Source organism: Athene cunicularia (genome assembly GCF_003259725.1).
Source record: "Athene cunicularia isolate RWA chromosome 17 unlocalized genomic scaffold, athCun1 chr17_part1, whole genome shotgun sequence".
Taxonomy (NCBI): Eukaryota; Metazoa; Chordata; class Aves; order Strigiformes; family Strigidae; genus Athene; species Athene cunicularia.
In genome coordinates, this window is record NW_020799122.1 from 139,954 (window position 1) to 153,041 (window position 13,088).

Genomic DNA, 13,088 nt, shown 5'->3' on the forward strand with positions numbered 1-13,088 from the left:
TTTGAGCGCGCGGCGGGGGCGGTTACAGCGCCGGCCCCTCGGAGAAGCTTCTCGAAGCTGCCCCGGCTCCAGGCCAAGGCCAGGCCAATCAGCTGCACCTCTACGATAATGTATTTAAGGAGGGGGACATGTCATCAGGATACTAACAATGAAGTGACACTGAAATGAACACATTCACGCTCCAAAGACACTGTACCTGCTGCAAAGGGAAGATATTCTCTCTGACTGTCTCTGGTGGAAACAGAATATAACCCAAATGCCATAGCTGTACTTGGAAGCATGCAATTTGTAGTCTACACGTAGCAGTCAACTCTGCACAACTTCTGTTCCAGCTCTCACCATTTAGAATACACATCTGCCCAATTTATCAGGAAAGTGAAACTGCACAGAAGTGGAAGCTGCATCCCTTTCTAGCGTTCAACTCTACCAATGTTCACCTCCTGTGTCGCTGTTAAGAAGGGCCAAAACCCACTTCCACAATGCTGTACTAAAGACATTTTAATTAAGGCTTAAAAGGTATAACAAAATTTACCAACCATAGTTACAGGAGACTTGCAGATCAGCTATTATTCGGAGAATATTGTTCATTTGATTGGATCTTTGTTCATTCTCCATAATGCTGCCTGAAGCGGGATATGCAGAATCAATGTAGATTAAATCCAAGAGATAAATTCCTGAAACAAACAAATCAATCGACCAACTGATCAAGTGTTTCAAACATAAATAATTGCATAACTTTTAACAAATGTAACAGCCAGCAACTATTTACCCCCCACTGTGGTCTGGGACCATTAAACAATGGAGAGCTCTGGATTTGTACCTTGAAAAATTTCATAATTAGAGCTTGAGTTCTGTGACACTTCTTAAAAAAGGACAGAAACTATTTTGCTCATGTGCAGTTATACAGCCTAATGTCCACAGTGAGCCGCTTGCAGGACCACAAAGACACTGAAAAAGGAAGTGGCAGGTGCCAGGAGCCGCTGAGTGGTCCAGGCAGCCTGCAGAGAGCTGACGGCGCACAAGGGCCTCCAGCCACCACGACCAGAGCTGAGCACTACGCTGTGGTGCCTCCTAGGCCTGCCACTAGGCTCTACTTAGTGATTAGTAGTGCCTGTTCTGGCTGAGGCTGCAGGCTGCATTTGCTAGAAGACAAAAGGTTGTGATTATGTCACGACTTAAAAAAACATGAATAAAAGGGTCTTATTTGTGAATTTTTTAATCAAAAAAAGGGCATAGTTGTTTACCTAAGCCTCCATTTCTCGGTAAATACAGAAAGATACTGATTATTGTTTTTGCCAAAAATGCTGATTGTTCTTATTTGTATTGTGCTTTTCCAAAGCACTGGCTGACTAGACAAAATGTCATTTTTTGTTGGTAAAGAAGCATATTATATACAGAAGTCACGTCGCAAGATGTCAGCTATCTTCATCATCAGAAATATACCTGTGTCTAGTGTCTGGCAGGCAGGTATTTTGCAGAGTTAGTGTCTGATGTATGGTACTCTAACCTTTACAAATTATGTAAGAAAGAAAAAGGCAGGCTTAAGGCTGAAATGAATTCATACAGCGTAACATTTCTTGAATGGTTCTCAATTACTTTTAATCAACACACACCATTCAGTTTCACACATATCATTATGGTTTGTAGGGGGCTTCTTTTACAGGCCTAGAACAGTTAGAAAGCAATCACAAACACATGGAAAAATACTGACTGGGAAGGGCATATGATACACAATCATCAAGTTCGAAATGGAGTCATCATTGAGATTGCCTAGAAAGTTTTAGTTTTTAATTCTGGAAACCTGAAAGATAACTCTGTAACAGTCTTGCAAAATTCATAAAAGCTACTATGAAAGCCTAATGCATGCTCACCGATTTACTTCAGTAACTCACTGAATGCATTTCAGTGAAGATGAGGAAGAGTAACACCCACCTTTTTTGAGAATAATCAGTACTAGTATTTCAGTTGTATGAATGCAGGGAAGGAGGACAGAGGCTCTGCATGTGTGTGAAAAATTAATTTATTTTAGGACTTCTAGCTTTACAAACATTTACACACTGCAACGTGGACCAGGCACCTTACACATCAGAACGGGGGAAAGAGCCCACACTGCCACAGTACTGGGATGGCTCCGTAGCACTCCGACATGGTGTAAAACCAGTCCGAGTCACCTTCTCCGTGACTGGGAGATCCCACCTAGATTTAGATTCCATACAGCAGCTCTCCCCTGTTTCCTCTTGTCAAGTGGCACATCAAAATGTAGTTAGAGTAAAGGCTGTAAAAATTCTATTTGCTCAGAGCTTCTACGCTGCAATATGCCTTATGTCAGCTGGGTTCAAAGCGACTTTCTAGCTATTTTGAGCAAGTTTGCAGCTATTCCCATTCATAGCAAGGGTATAAACACCTTCTTGATCTGTATTGGCACTTGTAGGCATTTCTTCAGGACAATAAGTAAATTTTCCAGGACAATACACAGATAAGGACCAACGAGATACATGAACAACAAAAAGTAGGGGGTGTGTGTGTGTGTGTGTGTGTGTGTGTGTGTGTGTAGCATGAGTCCTGTAAATTACAAATAATAAAAGTACAAAGAAATGGGCTTTTTGGGGTACTGGGGTGCAGGAAGAAACCAAACTGATGGATGCCACTGAAAAATTAAACTGAATGTAACACGCTGGAATGTAACAGAACATATTCTTTGTAAATACATATTAAGCTGAGTCTTTTCAATGGTGCTCCTCTCCCTCCCTCATTTTAAAGCAAGAATGATGATTAGTTTCTTATGATTTTTTTTAAGTGTTGCCAGCCTTCATCTGGGCAGTGGCATTATGTACTCTTCTGTATGTAAGATGTGACAATAGGAATCGATGAGAATCAGTTTATTTTGCTCAGAGGAATCACTAAATTATTCCCTTCAGCAGAAGACTTTAAGACCCGCTTCTCAAAGGAAAGGCTCAGGCTTGCCATATGCCAAAGAAAACACACAGCACTAGCTTTTCAAACCTTGGCTTACATTTGTGCTACTGTGCACTGAAAAAAGCTCTCTAAGATGTGAAGCCATCAGGATATTTTCCAGAGGGTGAGCTCATGGGCAGCTGCTTCCACAGGCAAGACATTTTCCAGTGATACTGACTTGTCTCCATTGTTACTAGAACTAATTTTGCAGCTGGATATTGTATGCAGATGACACAGTGTTCATTAGTTTATGGTATCATGGAAATAATAACACAGACTAAGGAAGAGCATGGCCAAATAATCCTGAACTAAATTTATCAATGGAAATCACACTGTGTAAAGGGGACCGATTATTTTGAAATTGGCAAGTAGGACTGTAATACCTAGCTCTTAAATTTTTATTGCAGAGCTCAAACAAACCAGTAATATTACCGACAGCTTAAAGACAGGGAAACTGAAGTACAACAAAAAAGTGACCTTGAAACGTTGTACTCAATACTACCCAGATCACACATTCTGGACGCTCCATGCACCAGACAACAACTTCCAAGGCTAAATTTTATTGATAAAGTATTTATGGAGAACTTCAATGTTCAGCAGGATGCAAGCCTAAGTCTGTATGTTTGTGTCTTGATTCACAGTTAAGCCCCTCCTATTATTTCCTTATTCAGTACCCAAGGCTTCTGAGAAAAAGAAAATAGCACTGAGGCAGATATTAAATAAGAATACCCCGGAGCTGATGGGTACTAACAACATGATCTTAATAAAAATAAACACAAACTTCCAGAAATCAGTTGTTATTCAGCTTCATCCAATTCTGATCAAGCTGAGCTCAAGCATATAAGCTTTAAAATTTTCATGAACAGCTATGGTGTGTGATTTGCTCCTTGTTAAGACAGACTGACATAATGTGCTATGAAAGACAAAATACTTTCAGTCCAGTAGATGACATGTAAAAAGTTATACCGATGAGAACAGCTGGGATGGTATTACTTTAAATTGCAGTAGCAGAAACAAATGGAAATCCGTTTTTTGAGGCATCTGCCTGGAATTCAGAAAACCCAGGTTCAAACTTTCTGTTCTGTCACAGATTTCTTTGACCTGGGCAAGTTATTGTTATCCTCTATTTTCCACGAGTTCAGTGAGAGAGAGAGCATTTCCCTGTCAGAAAGACCTCATGAAAATAAATATTATGACCAGCAAGACTTATCAAAAGTGGGGTTTAAATTCCTTATATAAAATAGGTAGCAATGTGCAGCCTGTAGAAATAGCAGCACCATTTATTCTCAGCAATTCAGAATTTCAAATCTCTTTTGGGGGTTTACAACAGTATGCAGGCACAAGCAGTAATCCAAAATTTACAGTACCTACAATTGTCTCACAAATACACACTGTTGCAAAACTGACTGTAAAAATGCTGTGCAGACAAAGCTTGAAAACTTCATCATTCTCAACTGTGTCTTCTTTTTTTTTGTTTGTTTTTCTTTTTTATAATGGATATAAAACTATCTGGTGAAATAGTAGGGCTAAAACCCCCCCAAATTAAGTGGTTAAAGCACACCTCCACTGTATACTTGACTCATACTGCAGGGCACAGTGCTCTGCTAAGGGTCTGTGCAATTCTGCAAATGCAAATAAGTTAGAAAACAGCTGCTGTATGGAAATTTTGTTAGTCAGACATTCACTACGTTGCAACAAAGAATAATTAGCTGATGGGGAAGTATTTCAGATTAGCCTGGGGACTTCAGTTTGTTATTCTTGCTTAACATTTTGATCAAGGACTGTAGTAATCTTTCACATTTGTTTGGTAAATTGTACTGTTACTGCGACAACCACGAACACATGCTATAGGAGGAGGGAAAAAAAAGTGACACGTTTTGTCTCCCTATCACGTACACTTTCTAGAGATATTTACAACCCACAAGGCCCTGAACACACACACATGCTGCAGTGTAACCTGGACATCTGTTCTGTCCAGCTATAGAGCATTCCTTCAGTACAGGAACCACTGGCTACAAGACATACTGGCACTATGTATAACAGAAGGCAACCTATGGAAAGTAATCATTTACCCTTTTTCTCCCCAAAAGTTAAATAATGACACTGGTTTGATAGGAAAACCAGAAGAGACAAAATTATGTTTCCAATTTGTAGTCAGCTATGCTTATGAAAGCCTTTTCCCACACACAGTAGTGTGGTTGTATCATACTAAATAAAGCAGAGGACTGAGAGAAAGCAACTTATCAATTAAGTAAGTGGTAGAAAGTCCAAATCACTACAGTCAGCAGTCTGTAAAACCAAAGACACCATTCTTAGAAGATTAGCTCATAGTCAGAAAAGCCAACAGTTTTGTGGTATCATTGGTTTCAAGAAGACTGGATATTTTCCATGGACTAAAGGCTGGAAAATTTTTCTACAAAACCAAATGTATATACTGGTTAACCTTGGTAGGACTTGGAGTACTCTAAAAACAACTGAAGAGAAATCTCTGCCAAGGTAACAACATGTGATTTGTAATACGTATTGCCGGCACGGTGGCCAAGTGAATGGGATCACTCACAGGAAAGTAAAAGTGGGATTACAACCAGGTTTATCACTTCTGTCCAAGACCAGCCAGCCAGAACACAGCACCAGTATCACGCACACGCACAAATGAAGGACTGTAGCGAGGTCAAGTCAAAAAGACAAAAAAAAAATCCCCCAATTAAAAAAGTTTTGTATAATTTTTACATACACAGTTCCAAATTCCAGAACAGCAATTGCCATTCTCTGCCACCTTCCCCTGCATACCATCAGCCTAATGAGAGTGTGAACACTCACAATACCACAAAAGCTTTTTTTCCAAAAACACTGGTAAAAGCAATGCCTGTAATGATGTTGCTACTATGAGGGGAAGCACCTAATATTGCTTTCTGGAACATTATTTCTTCAACATAAGGATGAACTGAAAGATACATTTTCTGTATTTGTTGTTGTTTTGTGAACATTCATCTCCATGAAAGGGAAAACAATTACGGCTTCAAACCACATGACTTCAGTCCTTCAAAGAGAGTAATGAGAAGCATCTTAAAAACATATCAAGAAAAGAATTTTCCTTATACAAATTCTCATATAAGGAAAAGGGAAAACTTTAAAAATAGATGCCTTTCTTAAATAAGTTACAAATATATTAATTAGAACTTTAAATAATTATTTAAATTGTTTTAAAGCAGAAATAGCCTGACATGGAAATATGGGAAATATGGACCACAACTGTTTTCATGTTGAAACTGTAAACTATACAATTAATTAACTTTTCAGCTCCTGTTAGGCTTGAGGGCCTCTTTTATTTAGACTTTCAATAGGGAGGCAGATGCAGATTTGTGTATGTATATTTAAATCAGAATCTCTAAACTGTTACCCTGTATGGCTTCATTGGAAAGGATTCAGAGTATCGACTCTGTCTACATTTTCTTGTTAAAGCAGCAAAGCTGATTGGCAAAATCCACACTAACGCTACAGAGAAGGTGGGAATACTCTCTTCAGAGGATACACAGCAACAGGACAAGAGGCAAATGGGGAAACTGTCTGCAATACAGGCAAAAGTTTTTCATTGTGAGAACAATTAAATATTGGAATAGGTTCCCCAGAGGAGGAGTGCAACTCCCCTTGCTGGAAATATTCAAGATTTGGCTTTGATAAGAGCCTGGATAATGTGACCTATGGCCCTGCTTTCAACAGAGGTTGGGCCAGAGGATCCCCAGGGGTCCCTCGCAGGCGTGACGCTGTGGCAGAGGTGAGGAGGGTGCTGGCCTGCGCCTGCACGTCCCTTGCTGCAGGACACTTTGGAGTACGGCGAGTATAAGGGCCAATCTGGGGCAGCAAGGCCATGCACGTGCAAGCAGACAACTGACATGGATTTTAACCTCAAGGCAAGTACTTCAAGCAATCTCTTTTATCATGAGATATAAGCAAAATTGAGCTTATAAAAGTATACAGCTAGATGCATATGTTTCCTATACAAAGATCAGTTTCTCTCTTTTCTGGTTTCAGAAGCAGAAAACAGGGCTGGAGGGCCACATTACCACTCTGGGCTTGTCTATACCTGGAAAGCATAGACAAACTATTTTGGAATATTTGCTCTGGAACAGATAGACTGTTACAGGCCCAGCATTCCTCAAAAATGATCACATCCAAATTGAGACATTCACTGGAATAACTGCTCCAGTAAGTTTTCAGTGTAGACAGCATTCACCTCAATGAAATCTAGGCATCATTCAGGCAAATGTACTTCATAGGTCCAACAACTCTGTCAATATAGTAACACAGATCTGCATAATTTAGCTCCAATATACAACTCTATCTCCATTAATCAAACACAAAACCCCAAATAATTCAACAATTGAAGTGAACATTCTGCAAATTGTTTTACTTCATGGCAAGAAGATGATGTAATTGCAAACAAAAATTGGTATTAAGTACAGTTAGTAAAAAAAAAAAAAAGGTAAAAATAGTTGCAGCCTGTTACCTCTGTCAGAACACAATTTAAAATCAGTTTATAAAAGACAACACTCCCATAAAGTATGAAAAGATCTGTTCCAACCAACACAGTAACAGCAAATACGTTTTTATAAATGGGTAACAATAGTAAGGGAAATTACACTGTCATCATTATAGTATGTACATGAGTATATGCAATAGCTTCAACAATGGGATATAATGAGCAACAACACTATTCCTAAACAAGTCCCTTGAAAGACATGAGCATCTTCAAAATCAAGCATTCATTCAATAAAAATCAAAACAAAACTCCAGCACTGATCCCCCCTGCCGAGAGCATCTCCTATATTACCCTGTTTCTTTTGGTTCCTTCTGTACCTAAAGAAAGAAAGAATGAACGATCCCCAGCTCAGGAAAAGAGAGAGGGTTCAGTTCCCTCTGCCTTCTCAGGAGCTGCAACACCTATCTGTGCCCTAGCTGCCTGCTAGCTTGAATACATCAACTGTTTAGATATCCCCAATCTGCCCTACAAGGAGAAAAGTAACTCTATAGCCATCTATAACTTTTAAGAAAGCGACATTACAAATTTAACTGTGTTTTCAAGGCAGGTCATAACACGCAGATGGCAGGAGATGTTGCTCGGTAGCGTCTCTTGCAAAATGCAGTGTCACTACGTGCACAGAGGTGGCAACCAGACGGAATACAGCTCCATTGCAAAAAGGTTTTAAAGATGTTTCCTCTATCTACTCGGGTGGTGAGACCGCACCTGCAACACTGCTGCGCCGTCCTCTGCGGCCCGGTGGCGGGCACGGGCCAGCACGGGCCGGGAGCAGCAGCTCTGAGAGAGCAGGACAGGCCCAAGAACCGGCGCTGCCTGGAGGAGAGAAGGGGCCAGAGGCGCAGAGCCCGGCTGCGGGCGCTGCCCTAACACAAAGGAGCCTGTGCCCCTTTCTTCCTCAGAGACCAACTGTGACAGGACAAGAAGCAACTGACACAAGCAGCAGCAACAGAAATTCCAACCAGAATAGGGAAAAGAAAAAACAAAACAAAACAACACCCCCAAAAAATCACTTTAAGAGGAGTCGAGCACTACACCATTGCCCAGAAAGGCTGCAAATCACCATCTCTGGAGGTTTACAAAACTCAGCTGGACAAGGTCTTGAGTAACCTAATCCAGTTCTTGAGTTAGGCCTGCACTGAGCAGGAGGTTGAGCCAGATGACCTGCAGAGGCCCCTTTTCTGTGTGATTTTTTTCCCATCCTCTGTAACCTGATGATGTGGCCATGGAACTGGCCTCCGTACTGTACTATATGCACGCCGACAGACACCGGAGAGAGAATACTGGTTGTGACAGATATTTCAGCAGGTCATGCCCTTACTAAATAATCTACTTTTTACAGTACTATGAAGGTGAAAAATGCTATTTGTAAAACATGTATTTAGGTAAAACACATATGCTATGGGGAATCATTTTAGCATATGCAAACAAGACAGCTGCACAGGCCAAGAATATATTCTTTCCTAACACAATGAAATTAATTTTACTTTTGATGCATGTATCTAGAAGGAATCAAAATTCTCTTCACAAAATTTACAGGTACAGCACTAAATAATCTAAGTAAGAAATTAAATACTAGCCTACCCCTTTTGGTCTGGAGGTCTAGGTTAGTCAAAATCCAAATCAAATTTTTGGAGACAAGGAATAAGAAATGTGAATCTTCTAACAGAGTGCATGTGTTTTGTTACAGAAAAGCTGCAATCAATATCAGTGAACACCAACATTTAACAGAGACTTACATAAACAAAAATGATGCATCAAATCGACAATAATACATTTTTCCAAGACAGCTTCCTCAAGCTACTCCCTTGGGTGGTTCATCAAATTGTTTCTGGTCTTACTAGGGCCACACAAAGTGTACTACATATCCAGACCTGGCTTAGTGCCAGTTAGTCCTGTTAATGGGAGCTGTAAGAAGTGAGGAAATATTCATACAGCCAGCTGATATTTGAGCCTGAAGCACATTTCAGTTTGACAGATGATTGATTTAAATTGCTTCAGAGTAAATAAAAGATTCCTAAGAGACATTCTTTCTTACATTTTGATACACCAAATCCTCAGCTGAGCAGCCTACCACCATGTTGCATCTCATGCAAAGACTGCCACTGATCTATATAAAGTTTTGCTCTTCCTCACTCAAGCACACTGGTGACCTCAAAAGAAAACCTTTTAGAAGCAGGGCTGCTAATCCAAAAGGCCACTCAGGAGTGTCTGTAAACATCTGAGACTTCTCAGAAAGTCACCATCACCTGGAACACCAAAGAAACCTGCTTAGCTCAACTAACTCACCTTCAGCCATTCCTCTCATCTATGTTTAATGAAAGAAATAAAATTATATTTTTGCTTCCTACTTAACTTTACCAAAACCAAAAGAAGGAAACAATCCCTTGGTGTCTTCTGAGTAACCTCACCCTAATGCATCACTGAAATTAATCATTCTAGATTTGTCATGGTAGCAATGAAGCCCAATGCAGAAAACCAAACAAAGAAGTGTGGCATAAACCAAGCAACTCTCAAAATAAGGTATCAGTGTATGAAAGAAAAAGTTACCAGTAAATCAGCTGGAATTATGTTCAGGAATTTATGCCCAAATTCACCTCAGACTGGTGCAAATCATTCTCTTACAACTGAAACAGCTTAAAAATTTCTGAAGCTGTCTGGAGCTTCCTCACAAGCTTTCCCTCTCAATAGATCGATTTTCTCAAGAGTACTGCCAGTTTGTTTGGGCTTTTTTTTTCATTTTTCCACAAAACCCAACTTGTTTCCTAATGCTTTTCCCATAAATCAGGAAAAATATATCATAGAAGATTAAATATTGTAGTGATTGATTTCAACATTTTAAAATGTATGTTATCCAGTGTCAGAAGGCAGAGAATGCTTAAAAAAAAAATAGGAAAAAGGCAAAGGTACAATAGTTGTTTTCCAGATGTAGCTTCCTGTCAGCAGCGAGCTGTGGTTTAGGGACTTCCTGAGACAGATCTTGTATAAACACTTTTGTGTCTGGGTGGTATTTTTTCTTTAAAACATTTCTTCTCTGAATCTGTCCACTTCTTCTTCTTCCTGCTATTCCTCCACAGACACTTTAAAAAAAATTAATTTTTGTTTCAAAACCTCTTGTGGCAAATGAATTCAGCAACTGTCTGAAAAGCTAACCAGTTTGATTTCTCAGTTTGCCTTTTTAAGATTGGCATGTTCTTACCTATCTTGCTTACCTTGAGCTTCTGACCACTGACTCAAAATTAACTTCTATGACCAGCTGTTCTACAGTATTTTCACTAGTTCTCAAAGCCAAATCTAACATCAGACCACTCCTTGCTGACTGAATTACTCTGGTGGAGACACTTTCACAGCCAGAAATAAACGGCTATTAGTATCCTACTATTAGTAGAATCTGTTATTCTCCAATCATGGATTTAAATATAAGCTGATCTCTTGGATTCTCAGTACAAAAAGCAAATGGAACAACTATTAAATGTTTTGAAAATCACATCATGCAGCCTAAAGCCTTTAACAAAAGCAATGAACTCCACTTCATAGTATTACAAGTCCAGGGAACAGGCATCACCATTTGGTCCGAGCAGGATGCCCACACAAGGCTAATCCCATTTTTCTTTTCCAATCCTTCCCAAATGGCAAACACCGAACGTTATCCTAACAACCGGGACACCCTGCAGGCACTTGGCACATCCAAGTAAGAGCTCCCTGACACCTGTCAAATTGGCACAACTTTATTGTTCCCAATGGACAAAACTGCAACAGACTCAAGAAATGAGGCAGCTGTGTCATACACAATTTGGAATGACCCATATACAAAAGTTTCCAGGAACGGGCCATTTAGAGGGCTTTAAAAAGACAAAAGAAGCACTCAGCACTTAATCAGAAGGCTGATCTGTGTAATAATATGTTGTTTCTTATTCAGGAAAGAGGACCCTCAAAGAAACAGGGTTTGGTTCTAATTGATCTTTCAGATATTTTTATGTACAAGGCGATCATCTTTAAGAGAACATGAATGACTAAAGAACACATTACAAGAGAAGTCTCTACTTAGTCTCCTTCATTTGGTAGAATTTTTAGTCATTGAAGTGCCCTAAACCTAAAATCGATGGATCTTAAGTATACCTAAGGAGTTTAAAATTGGTTACGGATTATATCTATAATACGGCCCTAAATAAAGAACTTAATCCTCGGGAAATCTTGTATTTCCAAGAACCTGGGTGCTCTGGGGCATAACAGCAAGTTAGAAACCTGTATCCTACAAAAGCAAAGGATCTGAAGATGTTCATTTTAAAATGAGAATACTCAAGCAGTAATGTAGGCCGGGAATCACCTTCCCGGCTCTGTCAGCAGTCTGACAGCAATGTGAGACACTGATCTGCACAGAAAACAGCCCCCCGATATCTTGGCAAACACTCGGGGCAACCCACTCCCTGCTCCCTGCCCTTGAGCAGCTCCGGGCATCTGTGAGCTGGAAAAGCACCTTGGAAATGAAGGACTGTGAATCGTATGTGAGTTGGAAGAAAATTTAATGGGTGTATTGGTAGATCTGTCAAAAACTGAATAGAATTATCACATTCTGGTTTAATTAAACCAGATTCTTAACAGTAAAACTAGTGCACTGGAAGAACCACCGCAGTCCCTGATTTTGTGTCTCTCTCTTCAGATACAGAAAGGAGTAAGCTTTTCAGTTCAACTGGAAAATAATGATAACGCAGCGGTAACTAAGGGGCAGTAACCTTCCCTGCAGGAATCCCAGGCCATACAGTAAAGGTACAAGAAACTTAGAAAGCCTAAGAACTACAGAATTATGGCTGTAATATATTTTGATGGGTTTTTTTCTGACATAGCAGACATTCACTTTCATGATGGAAGCAATTTTTTATTAGAATAGCCACTACTGGTCCACATTTTAACTTGAACAAAACCAGAGTTTGTTTTAATGCAGTATCTTTAAACCTTTTTATTTGCCCTTTGATTAATCTAAGTGTTCTCATTTTGGATTCCCCCATTTCTTCAAAACCCTAAGATCTTTAAAACCGCTCGAAAAACTACAAATACATGACTTCTATATGGTACGGCTTTCTAAGGATGGCCATGATATGCAATGATAGTGAAATAAGAGTTTGTTTTGCTAAACTGTTGATAAAAAGTAGCTAAAAAGTGAACATTTTTATATTGCAGAGTTTCAAATTTGATTATTTCTTTGCAAGATTCCCAGCAAATTAAATATATGTCATAAAGACAAATTTCACATTAATTCAAAAGATGATTTTTAAAACCAGAGGTGATAGCTAATAACCAAAGTACAGTTTCTACGCACAGAACGTCCTGTAATAGCAAGTTCTAAGAAAGGTTCTAGGAAGTTGTGGCAATTCTGAGCCATCCACCGGGGAACGTGCTCCGATGAGGAGCACAAGCAGCAGCAAACATTGAAGCCCGCGCTGGTGCTCAGGCAGTGATGGATGCTCAGTCTGCACCGGGCTCTTTCAAGCGCTTGCTTGAAGTTGGTCGAATCGATTTTCCTTCCTCGCGGGCAGGTGCCGACCCCTGACAGGAGCGCCGCGGGCAGCGCGGGCCGGGGCTGCGGGCGCTGCCCGGG

At 40.0% G+C, this 13,088-nt stretch overlaps 1 protein-coding gene across 1 annotated transcript in view; it reads right to left on the bottom strand.

The window, feature by feature from the left end:
* The window catches only part of RALGPS1 (Ral GEF with PH domain and SH3 binding motif 1), a 100,862-nt gene that overhangs the window by 32,010 nt on the left and 55,764 nt on the right, over positions 1-13,088 (bottom strand). Inside the window, exon 10 of the mRNA XM_026860236.1 lies at positions 537-674. Coding sequence (XP_026716037.1) covers positions 537-674 — 138 coding nt within the window. The remainder of the gene's footprint in view (positions 1-536; positions 675-13,088) is intronic.